Source organism: Falco cherrug, chromosome 3, assembly GCF_023634085.1.
Source record: "Falco cherrug isolate bFalChe1 chromosome 3, bFalChe1.pri, whole genome shotgun sequence".
Lineage (NCBI taxonomy): Eukaryota > Metazoa > Chordata > Aves > Falconiformes > Falconidae > Falco > Falco cherrug.
The window spans coordinates 102181370-102193551 of NC_073699.1; the positions used below are offsets into that span (position 1 = coordinate 102181370).

The following is a 12182-nucleotide window of genomic DNA, read 5'->3' on the forward strand; positions in this document are numbered from 1 at the left end:
CCCCTCACCCCCACCCTAACCCTGCCCTGGTGCAGCTCAAGGCCGTTCCCTCTGCTCCTGTCGCTCCTTCCCTGGGAGCAGATACTACCAAGGCCCAGGCAGACCCCCACAGCCTGGCCCCCATCCGCTGAGCGGGTCACCTTGCCACAGGAGAGCAGGCTGGCCATGCAGGACCTGCCTTCCACGACCCCACGCTGGCTGGGCCTGATCCCCCGGCTGCCCCGCACATGTCGTGTGGTGGCACTCAGGGTGAGCTGCTCCGGAACCTTCCCCGGCACCCAGGTCAGGCTGACAGGGCTGGAGCTCCCCGGATCCTCCTTCCACCCTTCCTGTGGGTGGGCAACGCGGCTGCTGACCCCCCGTCAGCCGGGACCTCCCCGGGGTCCAGGGCTGCTGAGAAATGGTGGAGAGTGGCTCGGCGAGCTCCTCCGCCAGCTCCCTCGGGACCCTGGGTGGATCCCACCTGGCCCCACAGACCTGTGCGTGTCCAAGGGGAGCAGCAGGTCACAGACTGCTTCCTCCTGGACCATGGGGACTTCATTCTGCTCCTCGTCCCTGTCCTCCCACTCAGGGAGCCGGGCACCCTGGAGGTAACTGGAGTTGCTACTAAAGACGGAGGCAAAGGCAGCATTAAGCACCTCAGCCTTTTTGGCAATGTGCCCCCCACCCCAGCATCATATAAAGAATGGAGATTATCCTTGGCCCTCCTTTTGTTTCTAATGGATTTGTAGAAACATTTTTGTTACCTTTTACAGCAGTGACCAGCCTGAGTCCTAGCTGGGCTTTCGCCTCTAATCTCCCTGCATAACCTCGCAACATCCTGATAGTCCTCCTGAGTTGCCTGCCCCTTCTTCCAGAGGTGGTAAACGCTCCTTTTTTTCCTAAGATAGAAAGAAGGAGATCCAAAGCTTCAAACTGCCACAACTTGGTAGATGATAGCATAAGGAGGTTGGATTTTCGAAGAAGTGGCTCAGAAGAGGCATCAGAAAAATCTGATTTCCTGAACACCTACACCATGCACTGTGCAGCATAGTTTCCTTTATACTGCTTTCTTCAGTGTTGCTGAAACGTTTCTCTGTTAATAGGCCTATGCAGCTATTCTCTGATGCAGAGAAGCATGTCTCATGGGCTAGAGTGCAACCTGTCTAGAAAGGTGGTTTCAGCCAGCTCTTGAATAACAGCTCATATCAAAATCCTGGACTCAAAAGCTCCCTTATGCTGGAGCTAAACACCCAGATTTTATTTTTATGTTCAGGACAAGCCTAAAAGCAGCACAGATTTAGCTCTTTTACATCAACACTTCTGACAGTGTTACTAGAGTGCTTTCTGCTTGGTTCGGGGTGTTTTGGGGACTAGCTTGCACATAAAACTTGCAACTTCCTAATGAATTCCTGACAGAATTTTAATGCCTTCGGTTTATAACACTGGTAGCTTAAAAAGTCTTTTCCCAATTACAATTAATAGATTTGAATTTGATCTTAAACAAAGTATTATGATTATAAATTTTCAAATCTCTTCATGGAGCTGTTTAATCAGCTGGCTACTAGCATTCTTAACAAGCTGAAAATGCACACCTGGAGGTAAGTCATTAAAATCTTTTTTAAAAAAGGAAAGCACACAATTGAGAAAAGAAAAATTAGTACCTAATTATATTAAATTAACCCAAACAACCTTTCCTGTTCTGCAGCTAATCAGACTCCCCTCACAGATTCTTTAATATCTTAGTGTAAGAATGGTCAACCATTTGAAAGTGCAATATATTATTTTAAAGGGAAAACTGTGGGTCTCTGGAAATTATATTATATTCCTAAGAAGAAGGTAAGACTGTCTAGCTTTAAAAGGACAGCGTATGTTTCAGAAATGAAAGCCATTTCTATTTTTTCTAATTATTGCATACATTTTGTGCATTAAGAAAGTTACTTGTAGGGAACAGAGACAGTGGGTTGTTTTGACATTGATAATGTGCAGCTGTGGCCTTGCTTTGGCCATGTGTAGCTGTGATCCTGCAGCAAAGAGGTAAATAACTTTGAGGGAGTACGAGAAGAAACCTGGATGAGACAGAAGCAAAGGAGGAATGTGATCTCACCTCTAGAAGATAAGGAAACAGCATGAACAGCAGAAGAGTCACCTATAGTGAACAGCGGCTGGGCACGTGGACAGTAGAGTTTGACCAATAATAAATCTTTTAGCAACGTGTGTACAAAGTATAAACTTATGAGAGCTTTAACTAACTAAAAATAAAAGCCTTTGCTTCACAATCCTTGCAAAGTCCGTGCCTTGTATGCCACAGTTACTGTCAATAGTATGTTTTAAACAATATGAAGAAATGCCTAAAAATTTTCTGTATGGATTAAAAAAACCTCTCTCTGTGTGATCAGATTTAAATATAGCATCTTATAAAAGGAAATAAATCCATTGACAAGAACAGTTCAAAAAAAATGACAAGACAACAAAAACAATTCAAGATTTTATTTTAGACACTCGATACTCAGGATTTCTAGAACTTAAGGCAGAAAATGACCATCCTTAAAAAACTAAAATGTTCTTTTTCATGGGAGGAAAGGATATTTTTTTCAGAGTCATGTTATTGGTGAGAAATGTGAACTGTCATTTCAGATAGCAACAATATTCATAAAGTTTTTAAATTATATTTTGGCTTGTCCTTTTAAGAGTAAATATTACAGCTGCTAGGACGATATCATGTGCTATAGCACATCAGCAATTTTTGAGTTTTTACACAATAAGAAGCCACAGATTTTCAGCAAGTTGTTTTTATGGGGTCACATGTCTGAAAAGTATCAGCATTCTTTTATTGTCTTCAATTTGAAAGAACTGAAAAGCTTAGATCTTGGAGAACTGCGTTTACTGAAAATACAGGGGTTTATTTTTTAATATATATGAACTGCAAAATTACAAGCAGCATCCATTTCTTTCATGCAATCTGATGTAGATCATTAAGGGTTCAATTTCTAAATACAGTTATCGCAGCTATGTATTCCTCCCACAGTTCAGATACTTAAACATGAACGTCCACATAAAACTGTCTTCGCAATTTTGAGGTTAGAAAAATGTCAACCCAGCTATGCGCACTTTCTATTCTGCCCCTTTTTGGTTTTATAGGCGGTTTTGCCTCATTTTGTCAGTTTACATAGTGCAGCAGACATTTGGAAATACTTGTGATTCTTTTTAACAAGTAGCTATTGTACAATGCAGGAGATTATCCTGTTGGTAAGGTAATACTGGCCTAAAACGCAGAAAGCATTCTGCTCTGATTCAGTCTCCTCTGGTCTGGGTTGGAATTCTATTTGAGAGGAATATAGTTTGGATCAGGATACTCCTCTGTCTTTGCCAGAAGTTACTGAAGTGCTTAATTTCAGGCAATGTAGTTATGCCCTATGTTTTACATTTGATAGTTTTGGTGAGCATCCTCTCCTTTTACAACAAACTTATTAACTTGGTTAATTCAAGTTACTCCACTAAGAATGCCTTCAAGAGTCAAATGCCATGTCAAACAAGCTTTATTACAGACAACTGCCACACGCGGAAGGACTGGTAGCTGCTGCATTTTATAACAGCTTGTATCCGTGGCAACCACTGGTGTGGAAGAAAAATGCCAGATTCACCTGAGTAACTATGGAGACTGAAACAATGTTTATGGGTAACTGGATAATCTAACCTACCTACATGCCATAAGAAATACTTGATATTTAACACCTAGAGACACTAGCTTGAAATTAATTGTTTGGAATGAGTTACGCCTTGCCATTATAAAACGTGAAGGAAAAAGCCACATAACAATACATACGCTAAAGACAAACGAGCTCTCTCTTCCTTCCTGCTGACCCTCAGGTAGAGTACTGATCCTGTTGTTCCACATGGGTACCACTGGCAGCAGAGCACCTGTGCATTCCTGCACAACGGCTTCCATTGCCAGCCCGCTGCACCAAATGCACACACACTCCTGCACCTCCCTGCACAGACTGGCATCACACAAACACCAGAGCAAATGTTTCCCAGGAGCATCCCTCTGAAGGAATAAAATACCCTTACACTGTGCAGATATTCTTTTGTCAATATCTGTTTTAGATGTCAGTCAGGGAATTACTGAATTCTGATCTGGCCTTGAAATAAACAATTTATTCTCCCATGTCATTCAAGAAACAAGTTTCTGAAGGACTAAGAGTAGTCAAATCACATAAAGTACTTTCAAAATGAAAAATGGTATCTGTTGCTGTTTCGAGTGAGATGCTCAGAAAAATGGGGGAAGACAGCCTAAAAGAAGAAATCTGAAAATCCTCCAATCTGTCTGGTCCCGACTGCTCTCTACAGTTGCAGCAGAAAACTGCAACTGGCTCCGGCTGTACTCAGAGAACTGCTATAGGAAGCGAGTCTAAGTTTAAGTTCCATTAAAGAAAAAGACATTTAACTTAGTTTTTACAGGCTACTTTTATCTAGGAACAACAATACATCCTTTGAGAATCAACTGGCATGGAGGAGAGCTAAAAGCTGGTGTGGGAGGCTCGATCCTTTCTTTCTTCACCTTAAATTCTCATGCTGCGTCTTTTGTGTGGATCTGGAATCCTTACTGCCAAGCCTGGTGGGCGAACATGGCAGGGACAAAGCAGAGAGACTCAAGTTGCTGCGGTGAGATAATGAAACTTGCAGCTGAAAGTTAATACGCATAAAACTGTCTTTGCATCATGATGGTCAGCTACTGCATCCCAGTGGAAAGCATAAAGGCAATAATTAAAATATTTTAAATAAAAATATAATAAACTTCAGAAACTTCAAAATACCTAAAAGGGTATATTCATGCTAGCTTACTGCCCCAGGCTCACCCCAGGATGTTGGAAAACAGCCACAGAAGCTGGGAAGCAGACACAGGACTTGCATTGCTCTTATGGTGGACCTTTGTAGCGTGAGCACACCACAATTTTGCTGTTGTTTCCATGTAAAACAGTTACACTGCCATGGATCTACTGCCCATACTTAATAGGATAATGTATAAATAGAAAGAGGAGATGCAATATGTCTGCCAAGAATTTTTACACAATGATTGCTTTTGGTAACATATAATTCTGATTTTTCATTCAATAGATATAACAAGCAAAATTAAATCAAAGCATCAGAGGAAGGCCTGTGATTTACTCAAATTACTTGTGAAAAGAGCAGTTTGGCTCTTGCTAGACAGGTGCCAAAAACCATAACAGTGCCATTAAGTACTGTGGTAACAAAAATGTTCTGGGCAGGGCATGAGTGGCATTTTGGACAGCACTTTGAGGAAGCAGAGAAGCAGCTACTTGTACGTATTGTTATCAGCTATTAATAATATACCACTTCTGAAAGAGGAATATTCATTGCCATGGCAATACACGTATGGCAATTTTCAAAAACACCCCACAAGCAAAGAAGGTCACTAAGGACTGGCAACTGCCATCTATGTGCCTTTAAAAATACACTTTTCCAAGATAAATTAGTATGATACAGCACATATAGCAATTGTGAGAGTAGCTTTTCACTTTTGAAAGTATCTTGTCAGTGTGCCCTTATTTTGCTTCTATCACAGCTCATGATGAGACAGGAAAACAGGAGGAGAAAATTGCCTCAAAGGCGGACAGTCAAAAGGTAACTAAAAGTGAAGATCAGGGACAGAAGAAAACAGAGAGGACGCTGCTTGCTATTATAAGCAAATTATAAGAGCTCTTGTAAGAACCCCCTTACTCAACTTTTCTTTATTCTTCTGGTGATGGGAAGGCAAAACATTTCCTGTCCCTGTGAACCCACTCTGTACCCTGCTTGTCCCTACACTAACAGCGGGCACCTGTGATTCTTCTCCAAAGATATTTACACATACAAATCAGTTGAGTAGTGCTATTATGAAAGCATAAGGTGCAGTGAACAGGATTTAGATTCAATTATGTTTTTGTCCATCATGAAAAAATAAAAAAGGAAATTCTTTACTTTATATAAATTCTCCTAAAGTAGTAGTTGCCCCCACTATCTGTCAGCTTTTTCTATCACGGGAGAACAGATGCAGCCAAAAGAACAGTTACTCCAAAATGACTACTCCCAACTACACAAGCAGGCATGGGCAGCACAGCTCCACTTCGTGGTGAAAGAGGAGGCACCGCTGACAAGAATGACAAGTTTTAACACCAGCCTTTCCCCACCCCCGCCCTTTTTTTTTTTTTTTTTTTTGGGGTTGGTTTTAAACTTCCCCCGTCCCCCCGAACATGAACCAGATCTGGTCTGTCCATCCTCACTGGCCAAATATCATGAAAGTACCTTTACTGTAAGAAAGTATATCTACCAAGCAAAAGAAGTCCCGAAGACCTGAACGGCAAAGCCTGCAGAACCAAAGCTGCTAAGCATCAGATGCATCCACTTTGAAGAGCTTTCAGCATTCTCTAGCACTCTAACACGCGGATTCTGGTGACACAGCCGGAGGCCATGTTTAAACAAACGATCCAGTTTAGTATCTGCTTCTACTCCAAACAATAACAATCTCTTGGCTCAGGACTTGTGTTTTACATAGACAAACAAATGCAACAGATGTAGAAAAACTGAAGACTGACAGCAACTGAAATCTAACAATTGGCTTTTTGTTCCATCAGCCAGTTACAAAACTATCCAACTTGCACACATACATACTAGAACACAATAACAAAAATAAAGCCTTTTATTCAGAACAGATTAGTGCATCTTTACAAGAAAGTAAAGAGCACAACTTAAGCATTATCATTATCAATGCACCTTTCCAGAAGAAATCCTTGTGTTTTATCAAATCTCAACTGCAAGAATGTGTAAACAAAAAAAAAACCCAACCCAACCAACAAACCACCCACACCAAAACCCACCCACACCCATACCCCAAAAGCTCTATTTAGATTATATATATATATAAAAAAAATCCATGTCTTCATAGATAACAACTGTATCAATTCATACTTCAGGCCCTTCTCCTCCAGGAACCAGCTATAAAAGAATAAGACAATTTTGTGAGTGCCATAGATCCGAGTTCTACAAACCTGTATATAACAGTTACCACTTTACAGCATTCTAGCAGATGGAGACTTCATGGTAGACCACAAACACGTTTTTTAGATTCAGTATTATCTTCCTCTCCCAACAGAGGAAGTTTGTTACTGCCAGAGAAGCCCATGCCAAAAAGAATCTCCAAAATACAAAGAATGTTTAACAAAAAACATAAGGAGATCCTAGATAACACACATTTTGGTTTTTGTCTTTTGTTCTGAACTTTAAGGAGATGATTCTGTCTAGAAACATTCTATGTTCAGACCAGTTAATTTTTAAAAAGACAAAGAATATACTTCCTTTCATGAAGAATTTCTCCAATAGTGACATTCTGGGGAAGAAGCTGCAATACTGGGAAGTTGGTTCCCTCTTTTCAACTTCTATTGCTGAACAGAGCTCAAAAAATAACAAAGAGCTTGAACCCTTCCACAGGCAGTGTGGATTAAGTCAGCATTTTCGCATGAAGAAAGTAAAGAACTAAACAATAGAAAAAGAAATAAAAAAGGAAAAACATGAAGGGGGGGAAGAAGAGGATAATAATTCCTTTTACTTTTTATATATTCCTTTTAATATATTTATATATTTTTTTTTTAATCATTTCTTTTCATATATTCTTAATAATTAGCTGAGCACTTCTAAAGACAAAGAGCTTCACTGCTTTTCGGACTGAAGCAAGAAAGAGTCTAAAGCATAGCCTTCCTGATGTGGAAAGATACGTCTCCAAATGAGACACAGGTTTAATACATAAACATATCTACGTTCTGCTGAAAATCTGCACTCTAACTATTGGCAGCTTCTGCTTTGAGGGCAGTATACCACCAGCTTAACTGGACAGTTGTAATTCTACCAGAATATGCACTATTCTTCAGGGATGCAGAAGGATAAGCAAACTGGAAAAAGGCTTTGAAATTAAGCCAAGACAGCACTTGCTCAGAAACACAGTAAGGACATGCAAGGTATGTGAAACTGCAAAATGGAGATTATTCTTCATTCATACAGAGCCAACTTAAGACTCAAGTCAGTCTTCCCCTTCCCACAAAATTAGGAATGCCCCTATGCAGGAAGTCCAGATGTTGTAGACACTTATGCAGACAACAAGGAACTGCTGTGGGTATGATTCTGCAGTACTTAGGAACTGCAGAGCTCGGCAGCTGCGGAATTACAATATTTAATTACTGTTTCAGTTGTGATCTACATACACCAGCACATGATAAACTAAAAATCATAATACTTCTAATTTGGTGTAATCCAACAGACCTCCAGTATTATTTTCAGAGCACACTAAGGTACAGCTCTCTGGGCATCACATAATTGCTGCATGACTTGGTGAGTCTGGAAGCATCCAAACTGCTGCAAACACATTTATACGTAAGATAATGGATGAAACATAGATGTACCCCACCTACGTATTTAGTGCAGGCAAACACTCAGAAGTTAAAAGCCACTGAATGAACCAGCCTACAATGCGCACAACAAGATCACCTATGCCCTTGCACACCTGAAGACCAGAAACGTATTCACCCAAACAAAAATCAGGGCCATGCTCTTTTCATGTTTACAGCAACATGTACCAAGTAAGGCAGCAAGATCACTTTTCCAGCACTTTCATACACACCCATACCCTGGAAGCCACTGGGAAACAGCTTAACAGAACTGCCTGGGAAGCTAAGCCTGAAGTAGTCGAACTCAATTACTAGTCAATTTACAGTACAGAAGATAAATGCATGCAGCTTTTTAACAACGATGACTTACCATTGTTATGTTATTTCCATTTAGCAAAATCTGGTCTAGCTTTGTGATTCGTCTGCCCTCAGGTGTAATCTCACTGAAACAGCATTAGAAAAACTATGTAAGAACACATAACCAGGGACAATGACTACAGTTTTGATTACAGAACTGACATAAATCTCTGCGTTAAGATGACACTCGTTGGAACTCACAAATACATTAGCCACACCGCAGCATAATCTTGCTAAATTGACCAGCTGGGTCAAGAAAGCTAGCTGGCAACTAAAAAGATACATTGTAATTTTCTGCTCAGTACATAAAGCTATACAGATTTAGCCTCTAATCTTGGCAATTTCTGGCATACCACCTATAGTCAAAATAGGTTTCAAATAGCAACATGGCATAACAAAGTAATAAATACTGATCCCCAAGTCTGCTGGCTTTTTAAGTATTTGCCTAGGCCTCAAGGAGATGTAAAAGCAAACAAACTACTGGAAAGTTCAACATACAAACCGTGTAGAATTAAGGCTACAAATTAGGAGCCTGATTACAAGTATAAATCATGCAACAGCTACTCTATGACACGGCTGGCTGGAACAGATCACTTGCTGTAGTTCAACTCCATGGTATAAACTATTCAGCTGGGAAGTATTCGAAAAAGTACAAAACCACTTCGCTTACAAATTTTACACAGTATTTTTCCTCAGGAAACCAAGCACTAAATAACAAGAGGCAGAAACTATACTTACAATTCCGTAACGTCTTCTAACACCATATCTGAAAATCCACTTTCAAGGAAAGTGAGGCCCATAAAGTTAAAAATCAAAATATTTAAAGTTATTTTCATTTTATACTGAACTGTGATTTTATCCGGAAAATAAACAGATACAATTAAACCGTACAAAAAGGTTTTATCCAGTGAACTCAAACCTCTCACAGGCAACAAATGAATTAACAGCCCACAGCGGCCTCACATCTCCCTCAAAGGATACTGACAAAGTCATCAAATCCCAGGAGCGTTCCAACAATTTCTTTATCGCTCTTCATCACAATGTGAATGCGCGAACCTATGCACTTATCCACAAGCTCTGAAAATAAAAACAAACAAACTGAAAGGTACAAGAGATTATTTCAGAGAACGTGTACTTTTTAGAACAACCCCCCCGACATTGTGATGGTACAAAAGTAATTGCCACGGGCGCTAGTAAAAAAACCCCAAAAAACAGAGAGGGAAAAAAACCACCCAAAACCAAGAAAAATATATTTTAAGAGGGTTTCATTGCACACTTGACTGCTGCTCGTTGGCGATGACGGTTCTGAGGCGATCAGGCCCACCGGCGCAGGCACGGGCCCCTGCGGTGCGAGCGGCGGGGCCCAGGCCAGCCCCCCCGAGCCGAGCCGCCACAGCCCGGCCAGCCCCGCTCCGCCCGCCGCCAGCCGCCTCACCCCGCCGCGCCCGCAGCCGGGCTCCCCCTGCCCGCCCGCCGGGAGAGCGCGGCGGCCGCGCCGGTTACCGAGCGGCAGGAGCTGGGAGGGGTTGGTGCTCGCGGGGGCCGCCATGTTGCGCCCAGGCCTGACCAGTCGCTGCCGCCGCGCGCAGGTGCGAGGGCCCGGCAGCCCCCCGAGCCGATCGCAGAGCCATCGCTCCGCGGCCGGCGCTGCCCCGCAAGTGCCGGGAGGGAGGTGGAGGCGCGACAGCCCTGTCGCCTCCGAGTCGTGCGCGTTCGGTGCGTCCCCGTAGAGTTTCAGAAGAAAAGCCCCGTTCCCCTGCCCGCTCTTACAGCCGGCAGCGCCGCCTTGCTTACAGCGGCCCCTCGGGCGCTCCCCAGCCCTCAGGCCCCAGCGGGGAGGGCTGGTGGCGCCATGTCGGGTGGCGGGGAGGGCCCGACCGGAGCCGCCCGGCGGTGCCCACCCCGCGGTGCCGGGCGCTGGGAGGCCGGGCGGCCGCAGGCACGGCTCCCGAGCGCGGGGCCTCATTGTCCTGTGGTACCTGCTTGTGTGCTGTCTCTTGCTGTCCCTCATTTGCACCAGTCTTTTTTTTTTTTTTTTCCCCATACAAAAGACTAAGACTGGTGAAAAGACCATCTAAAAATATGACTTTGCTTTTGAGGGCTGATTATTTTAGTGGAGATCATTGCAATGACAAAGTGCTCCATAAAATTTTTACCAGCACATCTGGTAGGGAAAGGGGTTCTGCAGGAGCCAGGGGAGCACTGAGGAGCAGGAACTTCATAAGCTGACTTTGCTACCAAAGGAAATATCGTAAAAGAACAATCTCTATGTGCTATCACAATTTTAGAGATGTTTTGCCCATTGCTTTCATGACATCTCTGCTTGGTAATAGTATAATGACTTTCGTATGTTAAAATTAACATTTTAGCTGTTAAAATTGAACTGCTTCCCTATGATATCCCTCTGATTCCATGTAGAAACGTTACCCTACTCCCTTGTAGGTAAATCACTTGCAAGGTACCTTCAATATTTATTTATTTATTTAATTTCTGACTAATCAGGACAGAATAAGTCCTTCTGTTGACTCTCAGTTTGAGAATACACGATTAATGTAGCTTACAGCAACATTTCGTATTAAGCCCCCTGACTATGAGATTTTAATCATGCCAATTAGTGAAGTGAAATTTCAGTTTTTCAGGATGTCAACATTTCTAAACGGTAAGTAAGATTGCTATGATCTAACTGCCAACTATTTCTCTGCGTTGAAAATAATATATGAAGATGTATCTAGTGCTAGGTGATTTCACAATGAGGTACAGAAATTTTCCTGACTGATTATAAAATGCCAAAATATTGACACTTTGTGAATGAGACAGACTGAAGATAACTGGCATGTGTCTTCCTCAAACATAAATAACTTGTACTAATAAAGTTGGCCCCACCTCAGCGACTAATAGGAGATGATTACTTCCTTTTTTTTCTTGCCACTTGACCTTTGCCTTAGTAACTCAGCAGTGACTGGGGGAGAAGAGAGAAGTGTTAAAATTAATATTAAATATTTTAAAAAAGTAAAAAGATTCATAGCATTGTAATGATTTACCTTAGAGCAATTTTAAGTACAACAGAACATGTTTTCTTTGCTTCCTTACATGTACTTCTATATATCCACTAAGAAACAATCATATGGATATTGCGTAATCTGGATGTAAAAAATAATATTAGAAAGGTGAAGCTTACAGACACTTAAAGATACTTAAAACATCCTGGATAGCCAACACCCCAAGCCCTCCATTTTTATAACTAAGACCTAAACACAAATAAACCCACATATATTTGTGTATTGATACATCTATTGAATGACCAGTGTGCAGGTGGAAGCCTGAGCTGAAGAATCATTATGTATTTCCAGAACAAGTTTCTGATGGTATCAGCTTTTTGAGATTTTATTTTACTTTCATTTTGTATTT

General features: G+C 41.8%; 1 protein-coding gene across 6 annotated transcripts; it reads right to left on the reverse strand.

Annotated features, from left to right (window-relative positions):
* Positions 1 to 6661: 6661 nt before the first annotated feature.
* Positions 6662 to 10628, reverse strand: LOC102052753 (U6 snRNA-associated Sm-like protein LSm5). Of its 6 annotated transcripts, none has more exons than XM_055705753.1 (5): positions 10545 to 10628; positions 9756 to 9851; positions 9513 to 9540; positions 8788 to 8860; positions 6662 to 6975 (listed from the first exon to the last, which is right to left on the reverse strand). In XM_055705753.1, the coding sequence occupies exons 2-5, from the start codon at positions 9808 to 9810 to the stop codon at positions 6943 to 6945; spliced, it is 189 nt and encodes a 62-aa protein (XP_055561728.1). In that variant the 5' UTR covers positions 9811 to 9851; positions 10545 to 10628; the 3' UTR covers positions 6662 to 6942. The 6 variants fall into 6 exon arrangements, with proteins under 6 accessions (XP_055561728.1, XP_055561726.1, XP_055561725.1 ...); XM_055705751.1 differs by lacking the exon at positions 10545 to 10628 and adding an exon at positions 10278 to 10500 and having other exon boundaries at positions 6662 to 7512; XM_055705750.1 differs by lacking the exon at positions 10545 to 10628 and adding an exon at positions 10278 to 10489.
* Positions 10629 to 12182: the final 1554 nt, after the last annotated feature.

What these genes read in the sequence shown, in the direction of transcription:
- LOC102052753 (XM_055705750.1), bottom strand. Translation starts at nt 10,323, where the DNA reads ATGGCGGCCCCCGCGAGCACCAACCCCTCCCAGCTCCTGCCGCTCG. An exon ending in TTAGAAGACGTTACGGAATT is followed by an intron (nt 8,861 to 9,512) that starts GTAAGTATAGTT and finishes ATGCTGTTTCAG; the next exon opens with TGAGATTACACCTGAGGGCA. An exon ending in ATGGAAATAACATAACAATG is followed by an intron (nt 6,976 to 8,787) that starts GTAAGTCATCGT and finishes ATTCTTTTATAG; the next exon opens with CTGGTTCCTGGAGGAGAAGG.